The sequence below is a fragment of the Thamnophis elegans genome, chromosome 1 (genome assembly GCF_009769535.1).
Source record: "Thamnophis elegans isolate rThaEle1 chromosome 1, rThaEle1.pri, whole genome shotgun sequence".
In the NCBI taxonomy this organism is placed as follows: Eukaryota; Metazoa; Chordata; class Lepidosauria; order Squamata; family Colubridae; genus Thamnophis; species Thamnophis elegans.
Genome location: NC_045541.1, coordinates 111124057 through 111151632, shown reverse-complemented (window position 1 = coordinate 111151632; position 27576 = coordinate 111124057). Strand labels below are relative to the sequence as shown.

General features: G+C 34.9%; 1 protein-coding gene across 10 annotated transcripts in view; it reads right to left on the bottom strand.

Moving 5' to 3' along the window:
• Positions 1-27576, bottom strand: part of GPHN (gephyrin) — a 231627-nt gene that overhangs the window by 42081 nt on the left and 161970 nt on the right. For 6 of the 10 annotated variants that reach the window (XM_032227446.1, XM_032227414.1, XM_032227482.1 and 3 more), the window contains one exon: positions 18761-18817. The exons of the other annotated variants lie outside the window; for them this stretch is intronic. In XM_032227446.1, the coding sequence (XP_032083337.1) occupies positions 18761-18817 (57 nt within the window). The remainder of the gene's footprint in view (positions 1-18760; positions 18818-27576) is intronic. 10 annotated transcript variants of the gene reach the window in all.

Below are 27576 nucleotides of genomic sequence, written 5' to 3'. Positions count from 1 at the left end.
CATAAAAAGCTAATTCTTATAAATAACTTTTAAGTTCATATGGAACACTAATAACAAAACAAGCCTCCCCACTAATTGAAAGCTATTTTTCAAGAACAGTAGAAATATTTAATTTACAGAAAGGGTTACTATTCATCATCAAAAGACATGCAATATGTAGAAGCATCACTAGAACTCTGAGAGGACCACTACATACATATTGTATATACATACAGAGAATATTAGCCAAGACTGAGGAAAATGTCATAGATTAGATAAGATGTAATGAAGGAAGCAAGATAAACCAAGCACAGAAGCAAATATGATGTGAGAGTTATTTTCTTCTAACTAACCTCAAAACATTAGATTTACTTTATAAACAGGCAATTCATCTATATAGCTCTCTTTCCAGGTTTGCATTAGCCCAGAACAGTTACTGCATCTATCATTTTGCCTGGGGTGAGAAATTATGAAGGGTCAGCTGTCGTTAGTACAGGATGGAATACCACTAGAAAATTCTAACATTATAGAATAAATTCAGAGGCCAAAAACTATCCTGGAAGAAGAAATGGAAAACTATTTCTATGACTATCTTAAGGACTGTGTTAAAGAATATTTTATCACACAAAAAAATCATGAATACTGAACTTAATAAAAATATAAAATATCTGCTAAAATTATAATATTTTTCCTTCAGCTTAAAATTGTTAATTTTAATATAAGAATTTCCTTTTGCAATGACCACATTCATGCTTCAACATATTAATATTTGGGACCACAGAGGACAACTGTTACAGGAAATGTTCCTGGAGAACTACCAGCTGAAATTAACAGTCCTGAATTCATTCAGCAATGATTTTTGCAAAGCACTCAATGTAGTGAAGAAACATTTCTCTAGATCTATTCTCTATGTATATCATGTTTGCAAATTTTGCAAAAAACTTTAAAACAAAGTGCTGCCAGTTAATTGGATAATTGATACAAATTATATATATGTATATGTTTGTGTGTGTGTGTATGTGTGTGTGTATGTATGTATGTGTATATATATGGTGTAGAGAAACTCATGAGAAACATGTTACAGTTGCTATTGAACAAGGTAACCTGTAATTTCTGCAAAAAAAAAGTAAGACCCATTGTTTCTTTTTTGTGAAATCCTACCCCCAAAAACATATATTGAAATTATTGAATTGTCTCCCAAAATTAGTCTCATATGGATGACAAACCAATTTTATACCCATCATCCACTGGACTAATGACAGCATTGCAGTCAGTGGCTGCTTTATATAGAGAATTCTTGCTGATTAATTATAACAAGATCAAGAATATGATCTTTAAAAATAAAGTCTAAGAAGACAAACTGGGTCATTAAAGAACATACGATCAAACAAGTGGTATTTTTAAAGCATTTGTACATGATTTATTAAGCTTCATGTAGGTGGCCTGAAACTGACGGTTACACAAAATGCTCAGGCAAGTGCTGAGTCTGCTGTCCTATGAGGCACATACTGTAGTTTATTCTAAGTTTCTGAGAAAGGTAGTTCTCAGTGGTCCTTCATATGAAGCAGTGATTACTTCCAATCAAAACTGCAATCAAGCATACAATATGACTAATTTCTGTTGTTAGATAATAGATAGAAAACACATGCTTCAGATTTAAGCTATAGTTAAACATCTTCTATTTAGTTAATTTTTCATTTTGATTAGATGTTAGACTAACTCTCCTATGCCATCAATGCTTTAGACACTACTGCTTTTTGTTATGCAGTATTTGCTGCATACCATGAGATAAAAGTTGATTACTTGATTTTAATGGCTGTTTTATGTGTGTTTTCTTGTCTGTCTGTCTGTCTATCTATTATCTATCTATCTATCTATCTATCTATCTATCTATCTATCTATCTATCTATCTATCCATCCATCCATCCATCCATCCATCCATCCATCCATCCATCCATCTATCTATCTCTAAGAGCCACGGTGGCGCAGTGGTTAGAATGCAGTACGGTAGGCTACTTCTGCTGCCTGCTGCCTGCCTGCAATTTGGCAGTTTGAATCTCATCAGGCTCAAGATTGACTCAGCCTTCCATCCGTCTGAGGTGGATAAAATGAGGACCCAGATTGTTGGGGGCAATATGCTGACTCTGTAAATCACTTAGAGGGGGGCGTAAAAGCACTGTGAAGCAGTATATAAGTCTAAAGTCTAAGTGCTACTGCTATTGCTAAGTGCTAGATCTGAGAATTTTTGTCTTACAAATCTGCTTATATGATGTTAAGTAAATAAATTATAAACTCATTACAAGGACATAAGTCAGTAGTGACTCTTATTTTGAGATGCAGACATTTTCACATGTCCACAAGCAGAATAAGATATAGACATGTTAGTGTTTAAGCCACAGTGTAACTTAAAGTAGGTAAACTGTTGATGGAAACAACTTCCTTCCACATAGAAATTACAAGCATAGATTTATTCAAATAACTGTAAGAAGTTTCAAGAACTTCCTGCTTTGAATCTGAAAGGGCTTAACAGGCCAAACACAGACTCATGGACCACCCCTCAAATGTAAACTCTGTATCAGTCATAGGATTACAATGTACCTTTTGGAGAGAAAATAAATATTCTTTACTTTTTAAAGTGTCAAATGATTTGTACGTGTACGTTCTTTAGTAAGTTGAAATGTAAAAAGGATTTCAGAAAGTGAGAGAGATTCACAGAAAGGAATGCAGAGTAAATAATTGACAGAAAAAAATGATAAAAGACAAATAGTTGATTTAAAAAATGAAACTAATGTTAGTTGCATAATAATTTTTCTTTTTAACAACTTATGGCATCTCCTTCCTCAAGGGAAATAAGGCATCACCTTCTTCATTTTATCATACTGTTACTTTATCCTTCCGAAGAAAACTAGCAGACACATGATTTAATAGCAAAAGAAATGACAGATAAGGAAGTTCAACTTTTACCCCGTATTAGACATGTTTGTAGATGAAATATTTGAATTCTGTTCAAGCAGCTGGAGAAAAGTTTTGATAACTTGTGTTTCCTTGTTTCCTTGTAACAGAGGTCTGCTAAAAAGTAATATAAGATGTTACAGAAAAATGTATTCTCTTTTGGGTTTCATCTTGGGTGCATTCAAACTATCTACTACAGAAGAAAAATTTGAATTGATACTGTGAAAAATTAATTGATGAATAACATGAAAAATGAGCTTGATGCAAAATAATTCTGCCAAAATTTACTAATATATTTCTTTAGAAACAGTTTTCAGATTGAAGCTTTAGTCGCTATTAGTATTTCCAAATGATATCAAAATTTAACTGGCATTATCAATGATTAGTAAATGATTCATCTTCAATATAAATAGATATAAAGTTAATGTTTGATCTCAAAAAGAATAACTTTTGAGATATGGACAGAAGTGAGACCAAATCTACCATAAAGCATAATTAAGATATGTCTTGGATTAGATGAATTGGCTAACATATATGCTAGATTTTTGAAGTAATCTATTATGAGAAGGGATGTGATATGCTAAACTTGTCTAAAATATATACCTAAAAGAATTTGTGATATAGAAAATAAATGTCAGTACAGTATTCCATAAACAGTATTAAAATAAAGTTCAGGAGAAACAATGTACAATTTGTTTGCTTCTGATCAAGCAAACCTAGGTTAAAGGCCCAAGCATGGAAAGACCAGAGACGTGCAGTCAGATGAGGCAGGGGAGGCACAGCCTCACCACTGCCATCATGAAAATAAAAAAAAAATGTAAAAGGAAAAAGGCGAGTGCTGAGGTGAGGTTAGCTAGCTGCTGCCTCACCGTGGATGTCTCTGCTTAACTGTTTAAAAAAGTCTCTAAAAAAGCGCCCCGTACCATGAGGCAGGAGAACTGCGTGCTTCATCTAGTCTGACTTTTTAGGCGTTTTATGATCGCTCGAGCAGAGTTAAGCAAGGGTTAAAAGCAGAGGTGGGTTCCTACCGGTTCACACCTATTCGGTAGAACCGGTTCATCACATCTACCGAACCGGTTAGAAGAGGTTCCACCAGTGGATCCGGAAAGCAGGCCACACCTACAGAAGAGGTTACAAAAATTTTTGAAACCCACCACTGGTTAAAAGCCTAAAAAGTCCAGAGGTAGGTAACGCACACAATTCTCCTGCCTCATAGTAGAGGGCGCTGGTTCTTCCTTTGACTCAGTGGCAGCAGTGTGATGAGTCCAGTGCAGTCATTGGTTCCTTCCCTTCCAACTCTGTCATTCTGTTTAAAGCTACAGGGTCGCGCCCGCTCTTCCTCTCTCTTTCTCCCTTTCTGACGCCCCCCACCCCCACCCCATGCTCCCTCTTTTCCTTCAGATTTCCTTTTTTTTCTTTTTTCTTTAATAAATGCAATGCCAGTTGCCATTTGGATTGAGTCTTCTCTGTTGAGTTAACCTTGCATGAATTGCAAAAGGAGGAAGATTGGGGGGGGGGGAATGCGAGCCTATACCAAAGCTTCCAACAAATAGGTGGGTTAATCAGTGGGGTGTTGGGGGAGAGGACAGAACGCCTGAGCTCCGCCATGGGCGAAAGAAAGCGCTTTATGCTAGTGAGGTTTCCCTGCGGCCCGGGCCAAGCTGCAATGGTGGATTGGCTCAGATCTGGCACTTCTTGGCGGGCTGGAAGGCAAAGGGAAAAGAAAGTGTTTTGCCATGCTGGGAAACAACATGGCAAAAGAAGCAGTTGGCAAGGTAGCCGGGAGAGAGTCCAGGAGGAAAGGTACGCGTGTGGAGGAGAGGAATCTAAGGCAAAAGCAGCACGTGGCTCTCCCCAGACGAGCTTCCTCTCCCCTCGCTGCTTTTCTCTGGTTGCTGCATTTTGTTGGAAGTTACCCTCCCCCGCCTGCTGGAGCATGGATGATAATAACGCTTTATTATCCAAGGTGGGCTAATAATAGAATCCAGTCATTTCTGCTGAGCTAAGGCTGCGCTTATTCCCTTTTAACTGTCTGAGGTTCCTTTGGTAACAGGTGGGGATGGCTGCTCCCCCCCCCAAAAAAGCTCCAGGAGGAACACATTTATTCTTCATTTTTTTCTACCCACCCCTAGCTAAATAATACCTGATGTGCAAAGCGGGGTGGTTGGTTGAGCAGACCTGGATGTGAATTACAGTTATCTGCCATTGAGGGCTTTAAGTATACTGCTGAGGGATACACTGGGGGAAAGAGTAGGAATTATTCCTCCCCCCTTGCCTTTCATCTCTCCTCCTCCTCCTCCTCCTCCTCCTCCTCCTCCTCCTCCTCCTCCTCCATTCCATTATGCAAACATCCAGTGCAGGCAACACATATTAAATTAATTATTAATATTTAACTTGCCTTGAATATATTCCAAAACTTCTATCCAGGGTTGTAGTGTATTCCCTGATAAACGTTATTACTGATAGCTGTTCATTTCCAAGTAGAACTGAAGTAGAATATTATTTCTCGCCATTTTCTATGCAATTGCAAAAAGATCAAAGATGTCACAGTCCTCCCTTCATGATGATCATTTGTCGTGTCTTAATAGGAGACAGGTAGTCCTGAACCTATGACCACAATTGAACCTAAAATTTTATTTTGCACAGTAAGACAGTTAAGTGAATTTTGCCCCACTCTACGACTTTTCTGATTGCAGTTGTTAAGTGAATCACTGCAGGTGTTAAGTTAGTAACACGGTTGTTAGGTGAATCTGGCTTCCTCCATTGACTTTCCTTGTCTACTGTCAGAAGGTTGCAAAATGTCGGATGGTTGCACAAAGTGATCACGTGACTCCAGGACACTGCAACCATCCAACATTTTGCCAAGCATCTGAATTTTGATCATGTGACCATAGGGATGCTGCAATGGTCATAAGTGAAAAACGGTCTTAAGTCACTTTTTCCAGTGGTGTAACTTTGAATAGTCACTAAATGAACAGTTGTACGTTGAGGACTACCTGTATGCTGTTGAAGTACTGAAATGTCTTTGTTATATTTTGTAAATGTAAAATGTTTCTGTTCCTCAGCATCTTGGGTGATGATGTCAGTGCCTCACCAGCCATAAACCTTACCGCACGTCACTGGGAAAGACAGAGTAAAAAGTGCTTCTCTTTAAAAAAAAAGATTTTCAATTTGTAAAAACAGTCTGCAAATAGTCAAATATGTTTTAATTAAAAATCTGTAAGATTCATTTGGTACCTTGCTGAAATGTTAATCAGTAAGATTAACAAAATCTCATTACAATCCCTTGTTTCTCACTGAAAAAATATTGGCCAAGTTCAAAGAACTATACAATAGTTCCATTTGTCTAAGATAGTTAATTTTGGTTAATACCACAGAGCAATGTTCCATCCTCATGAGCTCACTAAAAAAAGCAAATTCCTTTGAAATCAGGAGATGTTCAAAAGCATTTTACATGACACAGGGATGTGTTGCACAAGGTTAAAAAAAACCTCACATTAGATGTTTTTGTTCCCATATTGATTAAATATCAAATTAAAAATTTGTACAAAACAATAATGTATTTTTCTAAAAGAGAAATCTTAGTCATTCCTTTCAATTAAAACAGAACCATGTTATTGATTGCAGTTATAATCTTAAATTTCATTACACTCATGGAAGCATTCTTCAGAAAGAAGTTGCATTATTAAGATGATGTTGCAAAGTCTACATATTGGTTTTAGATAAATACAATTGCTTTGCATTGCAAGAAACACTGGATTATAAGGATCTTCATTTTTGGATCTTGCTTATTGTTTCACAAGGCCTCTTTTATAATGTGCTATACTTCACAATATTTGAAAAATATGTATTACCTTTTCAGTGAAAGATTTAGAAATATAGATCAAACTCCAAATTTTAAGGGCTCTCTGAATAAGAGGTATATTAGCACTTAAAAAAAGGGTTGTGTGCTCTTTATAATGTATTGTAATTAACATTCTTTATAAATGCTGCACTTAGGAATTGATGCACAGTGCCTACCATTTCTTTTGGTTTGCCTCTTTAATATGACTTTGAAAAACATTTACACTATGTATAATTTTGACAGAAGTCCCTTTTTCTATGCATTTAGGTAACTACTAAATTATTCAAGCATTGATACATATCTATAAAAAATTCTAATAACTACATAACACTCATACCCTTAAGTCCAACTGTTTTTATATAATTTATTATAGTATCCTACAATCTAAACTACAAAATGTTTAATTATGTAGATTAAATTAGCAACCAAGAACTTTTAATAACACAGCTTCTTATGCATTTGCATAAGAAAGTTACATTTCCAAGAATCTGAAAGAACTAATGAGGAAAAAGATCTAAGAAAAATATAAAAAAAGTAAGAATAAAGAGGAATATATGAAAATATAAGAAAAACTAGATGCAAAAGGTATGTATCTAATAATGCAAGTTTACATCTAGATTTCCTCAAATAATATTCATTAGATAGACAAAGAAAGAACATATGCATCATCAGATGTTTATAGAGAATGGGTTACATTTTAGATACATGACTCTTACAGAATGATAAATTTACATATTTTTAAATTATTAAAATATTATTTTTCTGTTCTAGTTCAAACAAAGCATGAAACTCATTTGAAATGCTTCTTTTCTTCCCAGAACTTAAGTTTCCAGGAAAATCATATTAAAAGATTTATATTCCAAATGTCAGGAAGAGAGGGGGGGGGGAGAGGGAGGGAGGGAGGGAGAGAGGGAGAGCTGGATTCAAATATTCACTCAAGATGGAACTCAGGTGATTTCTGGCTACTACTGTTTCTCAATGCCTAATTAATTAGGTGAGCTCACAAAATGAGAGGATATATTAAATATGTCATCTTGAGCCCTCTTGAGGAAAAGCAGGATGAATATGTAATTTTTGTTTATTGATACCGGCAGATCTGACATTGACTCTTGTGTCCTATTTAAAATACTGATCTGTCATATACTATTAAGCTCACTCAAACAATGTGTGTAGATTATGGTTTTCCAGTGTTTGTCTTTGGCTTCTATTATTTAGACATATATGGGCAATCACAACTGTAAATCCACTAGAGCAGAATGAAATACAACATCATGACCCTAGCTAAATTAATGATAAACTTCCTTTAATCTCCTCATATATCAGACAACCTATTATTAAGACTCTTAAGAGATTTTTAGGAGATATTTAAATAGAAAAATAAAATTTCAGAGTGACAAGATTCAAGTCTACTTTATGAATAAAAGCTGCATGATATACTATATAGCTGTCCAAAGATCGTTCAATTAAAACCAATACCTGCCCATCAAAATAAAAAAGGGTATTATGTGGTTTCTGCTCTCTACTAGCTGGATGCCAATAATGGATATTTTTATTTACTTAATGTTAGGGTCAAAGACTAAAGCAAATAAAGCAAAGACAGGAAGAAAACTATAGAATGAGACCAACATATACAATCAAAGTTATTAAGACAGCTGAACAGATGCCTAAGTTATTCAGTAATTTTCATAGAAATTAGCCATCTTTTGATCTCAGGAGGAACTTACAATAGAAAATAATTAATTATTTCAATTTCAATTGTTCACTGCAAGCAATGGACAATATGCATGTGATGTATGATTAAGCAGTGCATTCCCAGCCATGTAGATGTGTTTATAATGAGGTAAGGGTGTAAGTAGGACATTGGGGATAGAGGCTAAAATATTTTTCAAGCAGACGTTTACATTGTTTATGGGCCACTATTCTATACTTTGAGAAGAATGGTATAATGACTTTTTGTATTACAATTTGGTACATCTGCTATATCTTCAAGTAAAAATAATAGTATGCCACAATATATAACTAAAACTCAAGAAAACTAAGGGGAGGTGCTTTATTCTTCCCAAACTATTTATTATATAACACCACTAAACCTTTTCATAATGGTTGTATTAAGTATCCAACATATTTATTTTTATTTTATTTATTTGTATCCCGCTTTTATTATTTTTACAAATAACTCAAGACAGCAAAATATCCAATACACCTTCATCCTATTTTCCCCACATCAACAATCTTGAAATGAGGTTTCAACTGAGAGAGGGTGACTGGCTGTAACATGTGTCACTACTAATCTTATGATGCATACACCAGATATAATAGTAAAATTCAAGCACTGTAATAACTGTTGTTTTTATATGAGCATTTGAATTTCTATGTTGGAATTGGGAGCAAAAGCACTCAAGATATATAGTGCTATACCATGTTAAATGAAGAGGAGTTAACATAAATTGCCTGGTACTGAACACTGTTTTAATATATTCACTTATGATAGAAACAAATGAACTCATTACCAAAAGATTGCTATTACATCTACAATTAGAGTACTAAAATTAGTAGTCTCTGGATAGATGGGTTTGGTCTCATCTCAGTGGGATCCCAAAATGGTACCTTCCATTGACTCTTATGGACTACTAAATCATACTGGTAGACAATCCAGACATCTTTTTCTAGAGCTTTTCTAATTCACTGGGATTTTATATATTATAATATATCTGTTCTCCATCCTATGACCCTTCCTGATAATATGAAACCCCACATTTTCAATTCATAGTTACCCGGTGCATCTCCTAACCTTCTCTGTCTCCATAAAGAAATGAATAAGTGAGCAGATATTTAAACACGGGGTAGATTAATGGATAATTTATTGTGACATGGCTAAATATCTTGCAAGATGTCGAGCACGGCAGCAGGCTTTGTTAGAATGAAAAAAAAAGACTTGAGAATAATAACTTTGGAAATGTTCTCTGTGTTTGCAAAATTGCATGCAGAAAATATTTGTATACCTGAAAGGAAAAATGCAGCGAGATCTTAGACATTATTTTTATAGTAATCATTTTGTGACGATGTTGGGTGCATGATAAATTTGTTAGTACAAAACTCTTCCAGAACAGTATTAAATAAAAAAAATCTTTCCATCCTTTTCACTCCAATAATAGTTATCAGGGAAGCATGATTTATGGATCCTTCTAGAAAATTCCAGTTATTGAAAAGCTTCTTCTAATATTACCATTCCATTGAATAAGTGTAAATGAAAGAACAATCTTTCACTTTTATTCCACTCTCATTTATGAAACAGATAAAACTTCATACTCATACATGGAAATATAATTATTGAACTATGTGATCTATTTCTGAAAGACCTGACTATTAAAAAATCCTACAAACAAACATTTAATTAATTAATTTCAGTAAATTATGTGGCCACCCATCTCACAGTAGTGACTGTGGATGGGTTACAAAATTATATAGTACTTACTGACTTTCTGCATAAAAACTTTTCTTTAAAAAACTGCACAGAATTTTGGTTTGTATGTAATTATACAATATTATTATAAACTATAAAAATGCTGCAATTAAAAATTGTTCTATGATTAAGTGGCTGATTGGTATTAAGTTAGGCTGGACATGGTTGCAAGGTGAGCATGCATAATAAATCCCACAAGGTGATTTTCTCTCTCTCACTTCTGCATGGGGAAGACCAAATGAAATAAATTAATTAAATCAAAGGGTGATGAATGAAGAAACTGTACTATGAAAGAACACGTGCAAAGTATACCTCAGAAACACTATAGGTGGATGAGCACGAAGGGAGCCGAGCCTGGTTATGCAGTGGGGAAAAGAAAACATTGTTATAAAAGAGGTGATGACATAGTAAGGGTCTTAAAATGTTTTCTGTTTAGGTGGTTCCAGCACTGAGACATAGCAGAGGTTTTGTGTTTTCTACAAATTAGATTTCGGATATAAAAATATTTTGAAGATTAAGCCATTTAAGTCAGGAGTCTGGTAGCAGTTTTTCTGACAAACAATTGTATTAAAAGGCATACAATTTTCATGAGCTGCAGCTCACTTAATCAAACACATAAAGTGGTTAATTGGTACAATTAAATTGGAGTGTTTTTTTTTAAATCACAGACTAAGATGGCTTTCCATCTACAATGACATTTAAAGTAGAATATTTAAATATGAATATTTCAGGACTGTAATTATATATAATTCAATTGTTAATTCATAATTGTAACAAATATGGACTTTCAAAATGTGTGCTTAAGTCCATAAAATGTACTTTAAATTTTATTTGAACAAGTTGTGTGAACTAATCCAATTTTTTTTAAGAAGTGAGCTATCAGAAAACGATAAACGAATCTCATTTTTGCAAAAGCAAATCCCACTTATTTGACAGAAAGCATTTTTGGTAAATAGAACAGCAGTTCTAATTTCTCCATAAATTCCTCTTTATGAATCAACCAATGCATTTTATGTCTTCTTATGTTCAGTTCAGGACAAGGTTCACATAATCAAAAATGTTTTTTCCAATAATCCAAGCAACTTGGTTATATCATTGGCTGATGTTTTCTTTTATCTATTTGTGGAGTTAAATAAGTATATTCCAGTGCATACAAACTCAATTCATATATAATCACTGCTTACTATGACATGCCTGGAATTACCATGGTCACATTTTCTTACATTCACACTCGCACTCAAACAAATGCTTTCTGATACTTTGTGCCAGTTTGTTGATAAAGATAGAAATAATTCAGTTATCACAAAAAAGTTTCTCACAGAAAGAAAGGATGGGCTGGCTTTATAGATGTTGTGTTAAAGGAAGGATTCAGTAAGGACTCCCGGCAGAAGAAAAGAAGAGAAATATTGGAGGATTGGAATGAAGATAATAGTGAGTAACTAAATCAGATTAGACAACTCTGATTGTTGAAGTTGGGTTACTGATTTTTGTGAAGAACAATGAGCAAACACTATTTTGTACTACTGAGAGTTCTTGTTTGAGAGCAGTTCTGCTGAGGGGAGCAACTTCTGAAGGGAACTGCTGGGCACTATGTGGAGAATGATGTAGAAGACCAGAAAAGGAAGAACTTCATAGGGACAAGTCACCCAATGCAGGAAACTCTTGATGGAGGTAAAAATGAACACAAGGAAGCACAAATGTTTTACTAGGCAGAGAAAAGATAGTTACATGACTGAGAGACAGAAAAATTCCACCTATCTCTGGAAAACCTCCCTTTTTATGGAGCAGGCCAGATGGAGCATAATGCTTATATTTGTTTTATTTATTTGTCAATTTCAGGTATTTCCCATCTCACCCTTATTTTCATGTTAAACTGATACTATAGCTGGTAATATGTGTGTGTGTGTGTGTGTGTGTGTGTGTGTGTGTTTATGTGTGCGTATTTTGAGTTACTTTAGGGCTCCAATCTTGAATACAGAAAAAACCTTGCAATTTAAAGGGCTTTGTTGTTTCATTTTTTCTAAGACTTGAATGAAAGGGAAGAATTCACAGTGGAATGCAATTCTGTTAGATTGTTATCAGGCAAGACTAAGAAAATGAAACTTCTTGCCACATATTTAGGCTAAAAACCTCAAAGAGATTTCTTGTATTGAATTCTGTCAAATCCTATAAACCCAAATATGTTTCCAAATATGGAAAGGGAAGAATCATAATGACTAAAATTTACAAACATTATTCTGTGTATGATTTCACTAGGCAATATAGGAGTATTATTTTGTGAAGTCTGACAAAGTTTGAAGCCAGACTTTGTGAAGTTTGCACAAAATTGGTGTGACATATAAAACTATATACCAATTTCTGTACCTTTAATAAAACGTTGAGTAATTATATGTTATTTATTTGATCTATAAAAATGTTAAGTGACTAATATGTGATGACATACTTGAATTGAAAAGGAAACATTTTAAGAGATAAGGCCAAATGTAAAACTCACTACTAGAATAGAAAGGAGACATGCTCACAGTAATGCCTATCTATTTGGAAGGTATGTGTTTACAAGATAGTGCTGGGATGCTATGGCATTGTTGGATATCTTTCATGCTTGTGGATATCTCAATGTAGTCAGCAATGGATCAATGTTTGATTACAGTGTGGAGTGGGAGTGGCTGCAAGATCCTTCTGTAAAGATTATTTGAATCCTCAGTGGGATGAGAAATATAGGCTTTAAGTTGTGGGGGGGATATATTTCTATTCTGATAAGAAGGATAAGAGTGTTTTCTTTTTTTAAAAGCTAAGTAGCTGCAACTAACTTACAGCTTGGATATGCTTAGCAATCTGACTACTTTTCTATTCGTACATCTGAGCAAAATTCTATAGGAAAATTATTAAATAATGAAAGAGAAGAAAGGTAGTGATAACCAACTCCAGAGATGATTCTGATGAATTCATTCCTCTCCTGTCCACCCCACTCCACAAGATTATTACAACAATCCTATGGGAAGGATCCCTGAAGACAGAAAAGAAAAGGTAATGTCACTGATCAAGATATCTGCTCAGATAAACTCTTCCCATAACTCCAATAAGGAGTTTTCTTCTATATTCTACTATATTCTATATTTTTTAAAAAAACATTTACTCTATTTATAATTTTTATATTGAATGTTAGCTGTTTTGAGAGCTAAGAGTATCGTTATCCTGGAAATTGGAAGATAATATCAATCTACTGAAACTTCTGGGAATTTTGCTTAACCCCTCAAATTATTATTCCCTCACTCCTCTGTCTGTGAGGTATAAAGCTGCAGTGAATCTCTATAGGGAATAGCTGAGAGAATTCATTTTGAGAACTGGATAGAGACTTACCAACAGGCAAACAACAGAAATTTTCTAAATTCCATGAAAGTAAGGAAATTTATAACACTAAAGTTGACATTTTAGAATCCAGGTCAAACAACCTGGATAACAACCTGAATGAAGTGAAGATGGCTCATATACAGTTATCATTCCGGAATACAGTGTTGTTTATAAAAGTTATCTCAGTAGGCAAAGCATTCATTCATTCGTTCATTCATTTATTCATTTTACACCATAGTTCTGTTATGAACCTTGGAAGCAAACATAATAATAATAAAAAAATCTTGGTTAAGGATTAAAAGAAAAAAGAAAAAAAAGGAAAGAATAGATGGTAAACTAAAAAAAATCTCCAGTGAATGAGGTATATCTCACTTCCATTATCATTTCAGTCAACAAGATAGTAAATTGAGATGATGCCTTCTCAATTTATAAGTGCTCTTGGAAGGGCTTGGATTTAAACTACTCTCTAAAGATCATCAGCACATCTAATTTTATCTGGGAGGCTGTTCCAAATGATAAGTGCTGGAAACCTAAGGTAGTGTCTCCTAGTTCATCTCCTCTCATTTTCCAAGAAGGGCATTTTTAGCTATATTCTTAATTGTTGGCAGGCAACCTTCTAGTTAAGGAATGCTATTCCAGAATACCTAAGTGCCAAATCATATAGAAATCTGGAGTTATCTTAGCTTTATGCCTTAGGCAGAAAAAGGAGGCCTCAGTTATATACCTCTTAGATTACTGCAGAAGTGAGGAATCTTTTCAGGCAATTCATAAGTGTTAAAATTTAGTGTAATTTTGCAATCATGAAGAATTCCATTTTTTTAGAGGTATTTTTTATTTATTTTGTGGGGCTACAGGCTCTACTAAAGATACAAAATATGTCCTGGATCCAGATTGTCACTCCAGGACTATTGTGATGCTCTCTTCGATTACTTTTTCTTGAAATAATCTCCAAATGTAACCAAATAGATAGGTTTCCGTCACAAGTTTATTCACAATATTCGCAGACCTCTTACTGCCTGGTGATGATGATGTGCTTTAAAGTTGGTATTAACTCTTAGCCACTACATAATCTTTTTCAGGATCTAAATGCCTATACATTGCATAAAATTGTGAAGGATTTATAGCTCTATAAGTATTTTATTTATTCATTCATCAAATTTATATGGCCATTCATTTCACAAACAAGGGATTTTGGCCAGCATATTGCTGAACTACAATTCCTAGCTTCCTTGACCACTGGTCGTAACTGTAGTTTTGTTTCCAAATTACCTTAATTGTAGGGAGATGGTTTGCCACCATGTTTTTTCAAAAATTTAAATATAACTTTAAATCTCAAATCTCTGATCAAAATGTGGAATAATTTAATATCATTATTTTTATAATTGTTGCTATATACTCCTACCACATATAAGATTTTGGAGAAGTTCTAACATCAAAATAACATATGCCGAAAATCAGGATCAGTACTAAAATTTTCTGTTTCTGTTTATCAATACTATAAATATTAGAAAAATAATTTGAAAATTATATTTCACAGAAGAAATTTCTGACAGAGACCTTTATGATCACATAGTTAGTTCAATGTTAACAAATTAACAAATAAAATTATCTAACACTCACATATTTTCATTATGTTGCTATTCTAGACACAAATCTGTGATGTGATCAATAAATACACAATGAATAAATTGAATGAATGAATAAGATGGGCATTTTTGTAAATAGGAGGCATATAATTAGAGGAAATATGGTCCTGATTAGACTAGTTCTGTCCCAGTTTATTTCATCTATGCAGTTAAAATTTTAACTTGAAAGATTTGGGCCACAATGGTTATTACATAAGAGGTATGTGTTTCCTCCAGCCAGTGTTATTTTTCCAATTGATTGACCAATGGTAAACATAATAGACTCAAACTGCTTTTCCATTGAATAGGAAAAACCTATATAAAGGCTGGGGGGCAATAAAGAGAAATAAAATAATATAGTAGACATACTGTGTAGTAATCAGGCATGACATATTAAATTGTAAAGCTCTAGATGTGAAACAGAAATATGACAAAAGTGCATATGATTTAAGTTTACTTCTGAGATGTTATATGTTGTCTAGTATTCACATAATCTACTTTCTGTCTTAGTCCCAATCAATTATTCTCCAGATATCTTATAACTTATAACTTCAGGGGACGTGACTACTGCCACTCCCGGTTAGAGATTGGTTTTGGTGCAACGAAGCTGAAGGAAAGCAGATTCAAAAAAGCTGGGCTAGCTTATTTATTTTTGAATTAGGAAATGATTGCACACCACAGTTGAATTTGGAGACAAAAAGTGATTTTTTTAAATAGCAGTGAGCCCAGAAAGTAACTAACGGTCAATTATTTAGGGAAATAATAATCATTTTATGGTATAAAACCTGAATTAGAAAAGGAAACAGAAAAGGGGAAAGAAAAAGTGGAAGAATGATGGGATAAGAAAACAAACCAATCACATTTGGTATTACCAGCCAGCAAAAATTTATTAAAAATAATTCACCGAGTGAAATCGTACATTTACTCGGAGAGAGCATCCTTTGATATTCCCATCTAGGTGATCTCTGAGCTCCTCCAGCTTTCGATGGAGCTATATGTAAACATCAGAAAATGAATTGAAAAAGCCACCTATTGCCTTTTCATTTTCTTTCTTTCCATTTTTTTTTAAAAAAAGTGATGATACAGTGCAACACATTTGCCATAGCCTTTGTAATACATGTAGCATAATACAAAAAGACTAGCCTTTTGTTAAGATAAAAATCATTTGGTTAAAATAGCAACTATTTTTTAAAGTGTAGACGTTAATTAGCAAATACATATAGTTATTGCTACTGGTACTCTTCTCAATAATCATATATTGATTCCTAACCATCAGAGTGCTAAACATTTTCAGAACATTTTTAAAAGAGTCCTCATACAATTTCTATAATAATAAGATTTCTGAGTAATTATCTTTATTTCATCCTTGTGTTTTGGGTCTATGCCAATAATTCAAAAATAAAAATATGAACTTTAAAATACTTCATTCATATTTTAGCAAAAATGTATAAATGTCTAAAAATGCAATTTGGAGACTGAGTTCTCATTGGTTGTTTAATGTGGATTTATTTATAATGGCTAACCTATTAAATACACTGTTTGGCATTGTTTATTTATTTATATAAAGCATCAATTAATGTACACAATGTATACCTCAATTGCATTATAGTTTTAATTCTTTGAAAGAAGAATCCCTAGAGAAAGGCATAGAGGAATGTAATATTATCATTAGTATAAGTATAATAGCATTTTTATATTCATTTTCATTAGATTATTTTTTGGAATTGAATATGGGAAACAAATGCATAATTACAACTTTGTCTTCCCCCTCTTTATGCAAAGTGCAATGACACTTTTACAGAGAGCAACTCTATTGAGCAGTATTAAGAGAAATAGTAAGATGGCTTCTCTTGGAATAAAGGTGATACACACACACCACACACACAAAAGAAAATAATTTTCAAGACAGAAAGCTGAGATGGCAAGAAAGTGCAAAAAACAACAGAAAGAACTTAGTGCTCCATGTGGTGCAAAACACAGTTGAAGTAATAAAGTGAAACGCTTCAAAGTTTATAAATAATAATTACCTATTTATACTGCTGAATATTGTCAGGATAACTATGCTGTGAGCTTTCAGCATTTTTATAATCCAAGATATTAAACATTTTTCCACTACATTCACTGATTTGTTAGCCAGCTCTATAAGAATGTATAAGTTAACATATCTTAATATGATATACCACACAATACAATACAATAGCAGAGTTGGAAGGGACCTTGGAGGTCTTCTAGTCCAACCCCCTGCCTAGGCAGAAAACCCTATGCCATTTCAGACAAATGGCTATCCAACATCTTCTTAAAGACTTCCAGTATTGGGGTTTTCACAATTTCTGGAGGCATTTCTGATTAATTGTTCTAACTGTCAGGAAATTTCTCCTCAGTTCTAAGTTGCTTCTCTCTTTGATTAGTTTCCACCCATTGCTTCTTGTTCTACCCTCAGGTGCCTTGGAGAATAGTTTGACTCCCTCTTCTTTGTGGCAACCCCTGAGATATTGGAACACTGCTATCATGTCTCCCCATGTCCTTCTTTTCATTACACTAGACATACCCAGTTCCTGCAACCGTTCTTCCTATGTTTTAGTCTCCAGTCCCCTAATCATCTTTTTTGCTCTTCTCTGCACTCTTTCTAGAGTCTCCACATCTTTTTTACATTGTGGCGACCAAAATTGGATGCAGTATTCCAAGTGTGGCCTTACCAAGGCATTATAAAGTGGTGTTAACACTTCACATGATCTTGATTCTATCCCTCTGTTTATGTAGCCTAGAACTGTGTTGGCTTTTTTGGCAGCTGCTGCACACTGCTGCTGGCTCATATTCAAATGGTTGTCCACTAGGACTCCAAGATCCCTCTCAAGATGGAGATTAGTTTAGTAATGTCTAATATTTAATTTAAAAGGGAATTCATTCAAAGAAATATCACAAAATCTTTATTTTTCATTTAAATGAATATACAAACATGTGTCCGAGTTTGTCTAATGTATTAATACATAAGTACTCTTGAAGAATAAAACCTAAGAACACTAATAAAAAACAACAATTTAGTTGACTTTCGAACTGAAGAAAAAGTCTTGTGTCTATTTAGATACACTTGAAAGTGCATCCATTTAAACTATCTTTTTCCACTTAAAAGGAATCAGACTAACTCCTTCACTGCAATTATATAAATTTAAGAAGGTGGTAGATTATGCCTCAGAATCCTTCTCTACCTAGAATGAACAGAATTTGCTACTTTGCCATCTGAAGTGTTCATGATTCTAATCCAAAAATAGGTTAAGGAAGCTAATTTCTTTTGCAGAGGTACAGTATGATTCAGAAATAATAGTTTGGCAACTTTCCTTTAGCTAACTGAGTTATGATAGCTCTTGTATAGCACAGAAACAAATAAAAAGTGATCCCATAGTGATTAAAAAAAAGTGAAATAAAAATAAGTGGAATGGTGAGAAATATCGAAGCTCCACCCTCTTCCTTCCCTCCCCACTCCCTGTAAAAAAAAATGTGTAGGCTATAGAAGAAAACTTGCAAAATAAAATTTAGAAACATATTTACTTTGAGGGATCCAACTCTACTAGCAACTCCTTTGCTTTCATCCGGGCGTCTAATTTGCTACAATGAGGGAAGATGGATAAAAGAGACAGAAGAATAAAGAAAAAGTAAACTTAAAAAAATTTCCACACAATCAGTTAGCAGTGCATGCAAGACATTACTTTGACTTTCTGACAAACTTCTAGGGAACAAGGACACAGACTCTTATTTCTGGATCACATGATGACTCGTTTGCTGAGTTCTTTCTTTTTTCTAACGATACAGGTACTGAAATTGTACACACTGTACTTACTAATTATTGTTTTAATAACACATAGAATGTCGCAAGAGTCTGGATTTGATTCATGAAGCATTGACAGAAATGTAGCTGAAATGTATGAAATTGTGCCATATGCTATATAATTTAAGCACAGACCCGAGAAACCTGCTATTGTAGATTGAACACTTAGCCCTGCTAAATATGTGATAATTGGCAGAATAATATACAGCTGCCCCATGTTAAAAAAAAGAAAATATCAGCCACTTAGTTCCCAGTTAAATAATTTTGCTGCCCACCAGAAAATTTTAATGCCATACCAAATGCCAAGACACATCTATTTTTTTTACTACTAGCCTCATTGTATCCTACACTGTGCAAAACAATTAAGAAATGTTTATCAAGAGGTTGGATTTCTAACAAGAAAGTTGAAAACTAAATAGAAAAATATGCATACATACATCTATACATGCATACATACATACATACACACACAACAGCATAGAATTTTTATTGCATTTGTTTTGATAAAATTTTGGAAACAACCCTCCCCCTGCAAAGTCTAAAGTCTAACATTTTGTATGGTATATCACAACTTGACGAAGTTAAGTCTACATAAACATGGTGAAACATTCCCACTGGAATGGGATAGTTAACAAATAAGGTAGCATAATACCAAAGCCATAAGTTGACCTTGAATTCTAGAATTTCTGAGAATATTTTGACAAAATTACAACCAAAAATGAAATTCATATTTCATAAGAGGATAAAAAGAAAGCTGAACCAGTTTTGCTCACTAATAATAAATAGGGAGATAGGGACTCCAATCATTCAGCTAAAAAACTTATGTAGGATTTTTTCTGATTTAGTATTTCTGTGCCTTAATTCCTCATTTATAAAACTGAAGTATTTAATCATGTATATCTTGATTACATACTAATAGACTATGGATATATGCAAGTAATAAGATGAAAAAGAAATTCAGAAGTGAAAAGCTTCATTGTTTTATTTCAATACTACTTTCTTAATTTCTCTTGTTCAAGGATAATTATATTAAAGAATATAGAAAGGGTGTAATTCAATATTTATTTACAAAGAACTATACACTACAATTATACATGTACACAGTGGGACCCATATTGAAAGAATATCAGTTTTTAAATAAAAAAAAGTCCACTTGTGATAAAGAGATAAAATATATAGGTATTTGCACTGAAGCCTCAAAATATGAAAAGGCTGAAGATTGTATTCCAAAAGTAAATTGATCCATTAATGTACTATTTTCCATTACTAATTTGGATGTATGTCAAGTTAAAAGAAATAACACACCACCGTTTTGATAACACCAAGTTACAGGGCCTCAGATCTTGCAAATGAATGAAAGGCACATGGCGTCTGCCATCTAAAATAGAAAATAAAGAGGACCATGACAACTTTTTTCATCGGGTTAAGCCAGAAATATATTTAAAGGCATAATTAAGGTGTTACATATATTGTATTTAGATAGATGGAATCAGAGATATTAAGATTTGCCACCGTGTATGCCTTTGTACTTTCGTAAAATATGATTTGGAAAGCAGAGGATGAATTTCCCTAAATTAGGGATAGAAAATGTATTCATAATTTTCTACAGTTGTACACTTAAAATTTTACTCACTACAAATGTACATGAAAACATGAAACTCAGTGAAGGCATAGGGACAAGACAGATAGAGGAAAAATAATGTAAGAATTACTTACCTTTAAGATAAAATTTTATGTACATCTACTTCTGCATACCATAGCACTCCTTCATTTTGTATCCGGTTAACTGGTTAGTCTCGTTTATTAGAGTTGTAAACCATTGATTACCATTGTTTTGCTAGCTATGATCATTTGCTGCTAATTTATTCCAGATGCCACCCAAAAGACCGAAAACAATAGAAAAAGTTCAACCACTCTTTTCCTTCTCTGTTGCATCATCAGTGATGAAAATGGCAGTAAAATCATCATCTTTCTCTCCAAGGCAATGGATTTGAATTTGAATTTGAATTTGTGTTTATTTGTATGCCGCCCTTTTCCCTGGGGGGACTCAGGGCGGCTCACAATCAAAAGGAAGGGGGGAAACAGACTTTTACATATAGACAGTACATAATTAAAACGCAACATTCATACCATTCGGGCGGGTCACAATCTTTAGCCCCAGGCCTGACGGGATAGCCAGATTCTAAGGGCTGTGTGGAAGGTCTGGAGGGTGGTGAGGGTACGAAGCTCCACGGGGAGATCGTTCCATTGGGTCAGGGCTACCACCGAGAAGGCTCTCCTCCGCGTGGTGGCCAGTTGGCATTGGCCAGCGAATGGAACTCAGAGGAGGCCTAAATGATGAGATCTAATGGGTCGTGTGGAGGTGATCGGCAGTAGGCGGTCTCTCAAGTACCCAGATCCACTACCATGAAGGGCTTTATAGGTGGCAAGTAGCACCTTGAAGCGTATCCGGAGATCGACAGGTAGCCAGCGCAGCTCGCGGAGGATAGGTGTTACGTGGGTGAAGCGAGGTACACCCACAATCGCTCGCGCGGCTGCATTCTGGACTAGCTGAAGTCGCCGAATACTCCTCAAGGGCAGCCCCATGTAGAGCACATTGCAGTACTCCAGCCTAGAGGTCACAAGGGCACGAGTGACTGTTGTGAGAGCCTCCCGGTTCAGGTAGGGGCGCAACTGGTGCACCAGGTGAACCTGGGCAAATGCCCCCCTGGTCACAGCTGACAAATGGTGTTCGAAAGTCAGCTGTGGGTCCAGGAGGACTCCCAAGTTGCGGACCCTGTCTGAGGGGTATAATGTTTGACCCCCAAGCCTGAGAGATGGAATATTTGCCAAATTGGCGGGAGGGAAACACAACAGCCACTCGGTCTTATCTGGGTTGAGCACGAGTTTGTTAGCCCTCATCCAGTCCCTAACGGCTTCAAGTCCCTGGTTCATCACGTCCACCGTTTCATTGAGTTGGCACGGGGAGGATGAGGGTCTAAGAATGATTAATGCCCCGATTGCTTCTTTTCAAATGTCAGTCAATACTAAAATGTATGCAGTTCAGAACAGGAAATCTCAAGTAGAAAAACACGGGATTCTGACACATTCATAACATTGGAAAAAGCTAATGAGGTCTTGTAGACTTAGAATCTTATTCTTGCCATTTTAATTTGTTTATTCATAGATTAATAGAATGAACTTAACATGGTTGTCTGATCTGTTAGAGAAAATCTATAACAGGGAATATTAACCCGGCTAGAAGATTATCAACTGAATTTTGAAAGAGCAAAACATATTCTTTCCTCTCAAGTACTGTTGACAGGACTTGGGAGTTTCTCAAAACTAGAGAGAAAAGCAAAATTAAACATGATTAATCTTGAATGACTCTTCTAGATGATCAAAAATACATGTATAAAATAGGATGTTTTCTTATGAAGAAAAGGAACCTATAATCTTAGGGTTTTTTTTGTCTGAGATAAATAAAAATCTAATATAGATAGTTCTAGCTTACTGACCACTTATTCACCACCATTTGAGATTACAACTGTGCTGAAAAATAAGACTTACAGGTCTTCAAAGTTGATGCCATTGCAGCATCCCCATGGTCACATGATTGTGATTTGGGTGCTTGGCAACTGGCACACATTTACGATAGTTGCAGCATCCCAGTGTCATGTGATTGCCATTGCAAATTTTCACAGGCAATGGAGAAGCTAGGAAGAAGTTGCAAGTTGCAGTCATGTGATCTTGCATTATTGACCCAGGTGATTCGCTTAATGACTACAGCCAGAAATGATGTAATAAATTGGCATGGTCACTTTTCACTTAAGGAACATAATGCTTAGTGACAAAGTTGCCAATCGCAATTGCAGTGAATGAGTACTACCTGTATGAGATTAGATACAAGATATTTAAGATTCTATTGACAATCTGGGATGACTATATTTTCTACTGTCCATCAACTGTTGACATCTCTTGAATGCTTATATTATTACAGTATATCATTTTCAACAGAGTGATAGCAACTCTTAGTCCTTATTAATAGTGTGCTTTTGCTTACTTTGCAATTGAGTTTTTTAGAATATAGGATAGTCCCATTTTTTAAATGACATTTTTATACTGGTAGTGCTTTTTTTGTAAGATTATAAATACACATTTTTATTATAAATATAATATGACAAATCTTTTCTTTTTATTTATCAATGAATGTTTTATATTAATCTATATAGCTGAATGGTCAGAGAAATAAACAGATTTCTTTTTACCGAATGTATGACATTCAGATTGGTTATGTGCCATCAAGCTGTTATCAACTCTTAGCAATCACTGAGATAAATTTTGTCCTTGACAATCTATCTATAACCTAGTCATGATCCTTAGTGATGTCGTAACACAAGCTTTCTAACCTTCTTTCATCTTGCTCCAAGAAGCACTAACCGCAATTATATCTAATACATTTCCAGTAGACTAATATAAAAGCATGTCTATTTATTTATTTCCCACTTTATCGGGTATATATCATTTAAAATGGATTCTCTTGCCATAATTCTATGAGACCTTTGTAACAGTTTTTACTAATCTAGAAAAAGATCTGGTGTTCCGTTAGAATTACACTTACTGCCTTGATATATTTATGCTAAAATTTAACACCATGTTTAAAAACTCTGTTGAGTTTGCACTTCCCATTATTGTCCATCCAATTAAGTCACATTTTACATGGACATATCAAAGACCTGATAATATTAGACTTTTAAATAATATAATAGTGTTATTTAAGTTTCAAGCTGTTATTATTTCGTTGGATGAGAAAGCTTTAATATAAGTTTTTTGTTTTTTATTCTTATACATCTCATTTTGTGAATGGTTTGATTCCTGGGTTTCATACACTTCAATACATCTAGTCATAACAATATTATTTTTAATAATTACAATTCATTTTCATTTTTTATTCTACTAACACATAGTTTCTACTGTCACCTTTTATTCCTAAACCTTCTCATAATTCTACCATACTTCATAGACTCTTAATTTCAATTTTTGCTATTTCCCCCCTCATTTTTCTACCTCTATTTTAGCCCTCTTCCCCCCACCTTCCCTTGTCATTCTAGTAATCAAAGACGTGATCTTTCCTTTTCTTTTAGTTCATTTATTCCATCTACTTTTAGATCTGTATTTTGACTATGGCCTCTAATTTTCAATCCCCTCATCCTTTCCCCCCATTGTTTTATTCTATAATTGCTTATTATAACCTCTTTTTCTCTTCCAGTTATCTTCCTGTTTCTCCCATTGCCTTTTCACATCTTCTAAAATATTTTTCTCCTACTCTAATCCTCTTTTCACCATCAATTTTACTAATATCTTTTTGTTGTTATCTTCTTGTTGTTTCCCAATTCTGCTATCTCCTCCATTCTTTTAGGTACTTCCATTCTTTCTTCATTGTCCTGAGGAGTTGTTATTCTTTCTATTATTTTTTCCAGTTTTCGATCTATACGAACCATAGAGCTGGATATTTCCATCACCTCCTTACGCTGTTCTTTTGTGCAATCCTTAATGTCTTGGTATGACAGCTCCATATCATTATCTCCACTGATTTCCATTTTAGTCAATCCAATTTTAAAAGAAAAATCCAGGGGGTTATCCATGTCTTTTCCAATCCCTTTTATTTGCTCAACAGTATTGTAATTTTAGAGTTTAAAGTCAATTTGAGGTAAATCCTTATAATCCAACAAAGATAAAAATTCCCAAGGTTGCACAGTCCTCCTCTTAGCAGCAGATGGTGCTCATGTTTAGCTTCATATTGCCTCTCTGCGTAATGCTAATAATCCATTTTTAATTATTTTAGATTGAAAATTCAATTAATTGGTAATAAAATGTAATAGTAATAAAATAAAAACAAATTTCAGATCAGATTCCAGTATTTCTTTTTAATAAAAATACCTTTTCAATGTCACCTCTTCACTTTGAGAGTTCAATTTTTAGACTTAGTTTTATTTGACAAGTTTCTCTTCTTACATATTATGCCTTTTTTTAAAAATGCACTTATTCTGCTGTTAGCAAATACTTCAATTATGCTTCCCCTTTGTATTTCTTGGAGATACTTTCAAGAGAAATTATTCTTTTGCCCAGTTCACAAGCCACTTACTTTCTCTACTTCTGCTCCGTCTTGGGTATTCTGGTCATCTTTAGCTTCATGGCAGCCATGTTTGCTGCTGCTGCTCCTCATTGTCTGCTGAGGGTGCTTTCCAAGTCAGGGAGGGGAGATGCGGCACCCCTCTATCTGTTAGGCAGTCCCCCTTTGCTTCGCCTCCCCTCCGGAGTGGCTATGGTCCAAATTCGAACCCTCTGACAGGGAGAGTTTGGAGCTGGCTGCTGAGCTCGCACACCAGGCTTCCGATATCACTGGAAGTCCAATCGGAAGTTGGAGGAGAAAGCTTTTGGAGGTCCACTGGGAGTTTGAGGGTAAATTATGGATGATTCCTCTGCAAGGTGCTACCTCTTTCTATACTTTGAGTAGTAAAACATAAATGAAGCTTAGTATTTGTATTCTCTCTCTGCAAGACAACAGATTGGATGAGCCAAAAGAAAAAAAGAAGCTAAGTATTGGGGAATGGCTGATGGAGCAAAATATGAAGAAAAGATAACTGCAAAATAAGGCTGATAGGGAAATAGGAAAATATTATAACATCTATTAATGATAGTACATTCTTTAGGAAACTTAAACTGGATATCATCTATCTCCTTTCTTTCTGATTAAAGAACAGTTTGGCTGCAGAATCTAAGAGTTTGGGAAAAGGTCAGCAGTGATGGGATTTGATTAATTATGGATTTTTCCAAAGTACATGTTTTATAGTGTTAAAGCATCAGGATAGAAACTGGCATCCTCTTGAGTTCTACTAGTCCCTGGGAACAAAGTCAGCTAGGTGGCCTTGGGCCAGTCACTTTTTCCAGCCCTAAAATGGAGGCAATGGCAAATTATTTGTGAAAAGTCTTGCCAAGAAAACTGCAGGCTCTTCCACCTATATATTATTTAATTTTATGGTGTCTAATTTCATAGATGTTGAATGTTACGCTATGTTCCAAAAGCTGCAGTGGCTGAAAGTTTGTTTCTGGGTGCAATTCAAGGTATTGGTTATCACATTTAAATACCATAGCAGGCTATCTAAGGAACTATCTCCCTCATGCCAGCAGAAGGAGCATACTGCAGACACTGTTGGTCAAAGTGAGAAAAGCTAAGGCTCACAATGAAGAAAAGCTTGCCACAAAAGTAAAAAAAATAACAAAAAAAGCTTCTTCCAACATGTTAAAAACAAGAAAAAAGTCAAGGAAACAATTGGTCCATTGCTGGGAGAAAGTGGCAAGAAAATGACAAGCAACAGGGAGAAAGCAAAACTATTTTACTCATTTTTTGCATCTGTCTTTACACAAAGGGAAAAAACAGTCCAACCTACCAAAAACAGCACCACAAAAATCAGATTAGAAACACAAGTTGAAATAGGGAAGAAAATGGTAAGTGAGCGCCTGTCTACCCTAGACAAGTTCAAATCACCAGGACCAGATGGATTACACATCAGGGTTCTGGAGGAACTGGCAGATGAGATCTCAGAACCACTGAACTATATCTTTTAGAGATCCTGGAGCACCGGGGAACTGCCAGAGGACTGGAAAAAAGCTGATGTGGTTCCCATCTTCAAAAAAGGGGGGGGAAATAGATCTAGGAAACTATAGACCTATCAGCTTGACCTCAATACCAGGGAAGATTCTGGAAAAGATAATTAAGCAACGAATTAGCAAACACCTGGAAGTAAACAAAATAATAGCCAAAAGCCAACATGGGTTTGTCAAAAACAGAATATGCCAGACTAATCTTATTGCATTCTTTGACAAAGTGACAAAATTAGTGGACCAGAGGAATGCCGTCGATATAATTTATTTGGACTTCAGCAAGGCATTTGATAAAATAGGCCATAACCTACTACTAGATAAAGTAGAAAAATGTGGGTTAGACAGCATCACCACCAGATGGATTTGTAACTGGCTGATCAACCACACTCAACGTGTAGTCCTCAATGGAACTGCATCTACATGGAGGGAAGTATGCAGTGGAGTACCCCAAGGCTCTATTTTAGGCCCAGTACTCTTCAACATCTTCATCATTGACTTGGATGAGGGGATAAATGGGGAACTCATCAAATTTGCAGATGACACCAAGATAGCAGGAATAGCCAACATTCCAGAAGATATGCTTAAGATACAGAAAGATCTTGAGACACTTGAAACATTGGGCACTATCTAACAAAATGAAATTTAATGGTGAAAAAAGTAAGGTTCTACATTTAGGGAAGAAAAACAAAATGCACAGGTACAGTGTAGGTGGTTCCTTGCTCAATAGTAGTAACTGTGAGAGGGATCTTGGAGTCCTAGTGGACAATCATTTAAATATGAGCCAGCAGTGTGCAGCACGTGCCAAAAAAGCCAACAAAATTCTAGGCTGCATAAACAGAGGGATAGAATCAAGATCATGTGAAGTGTTAATACCACTTTATAATGCCTTGGTAAG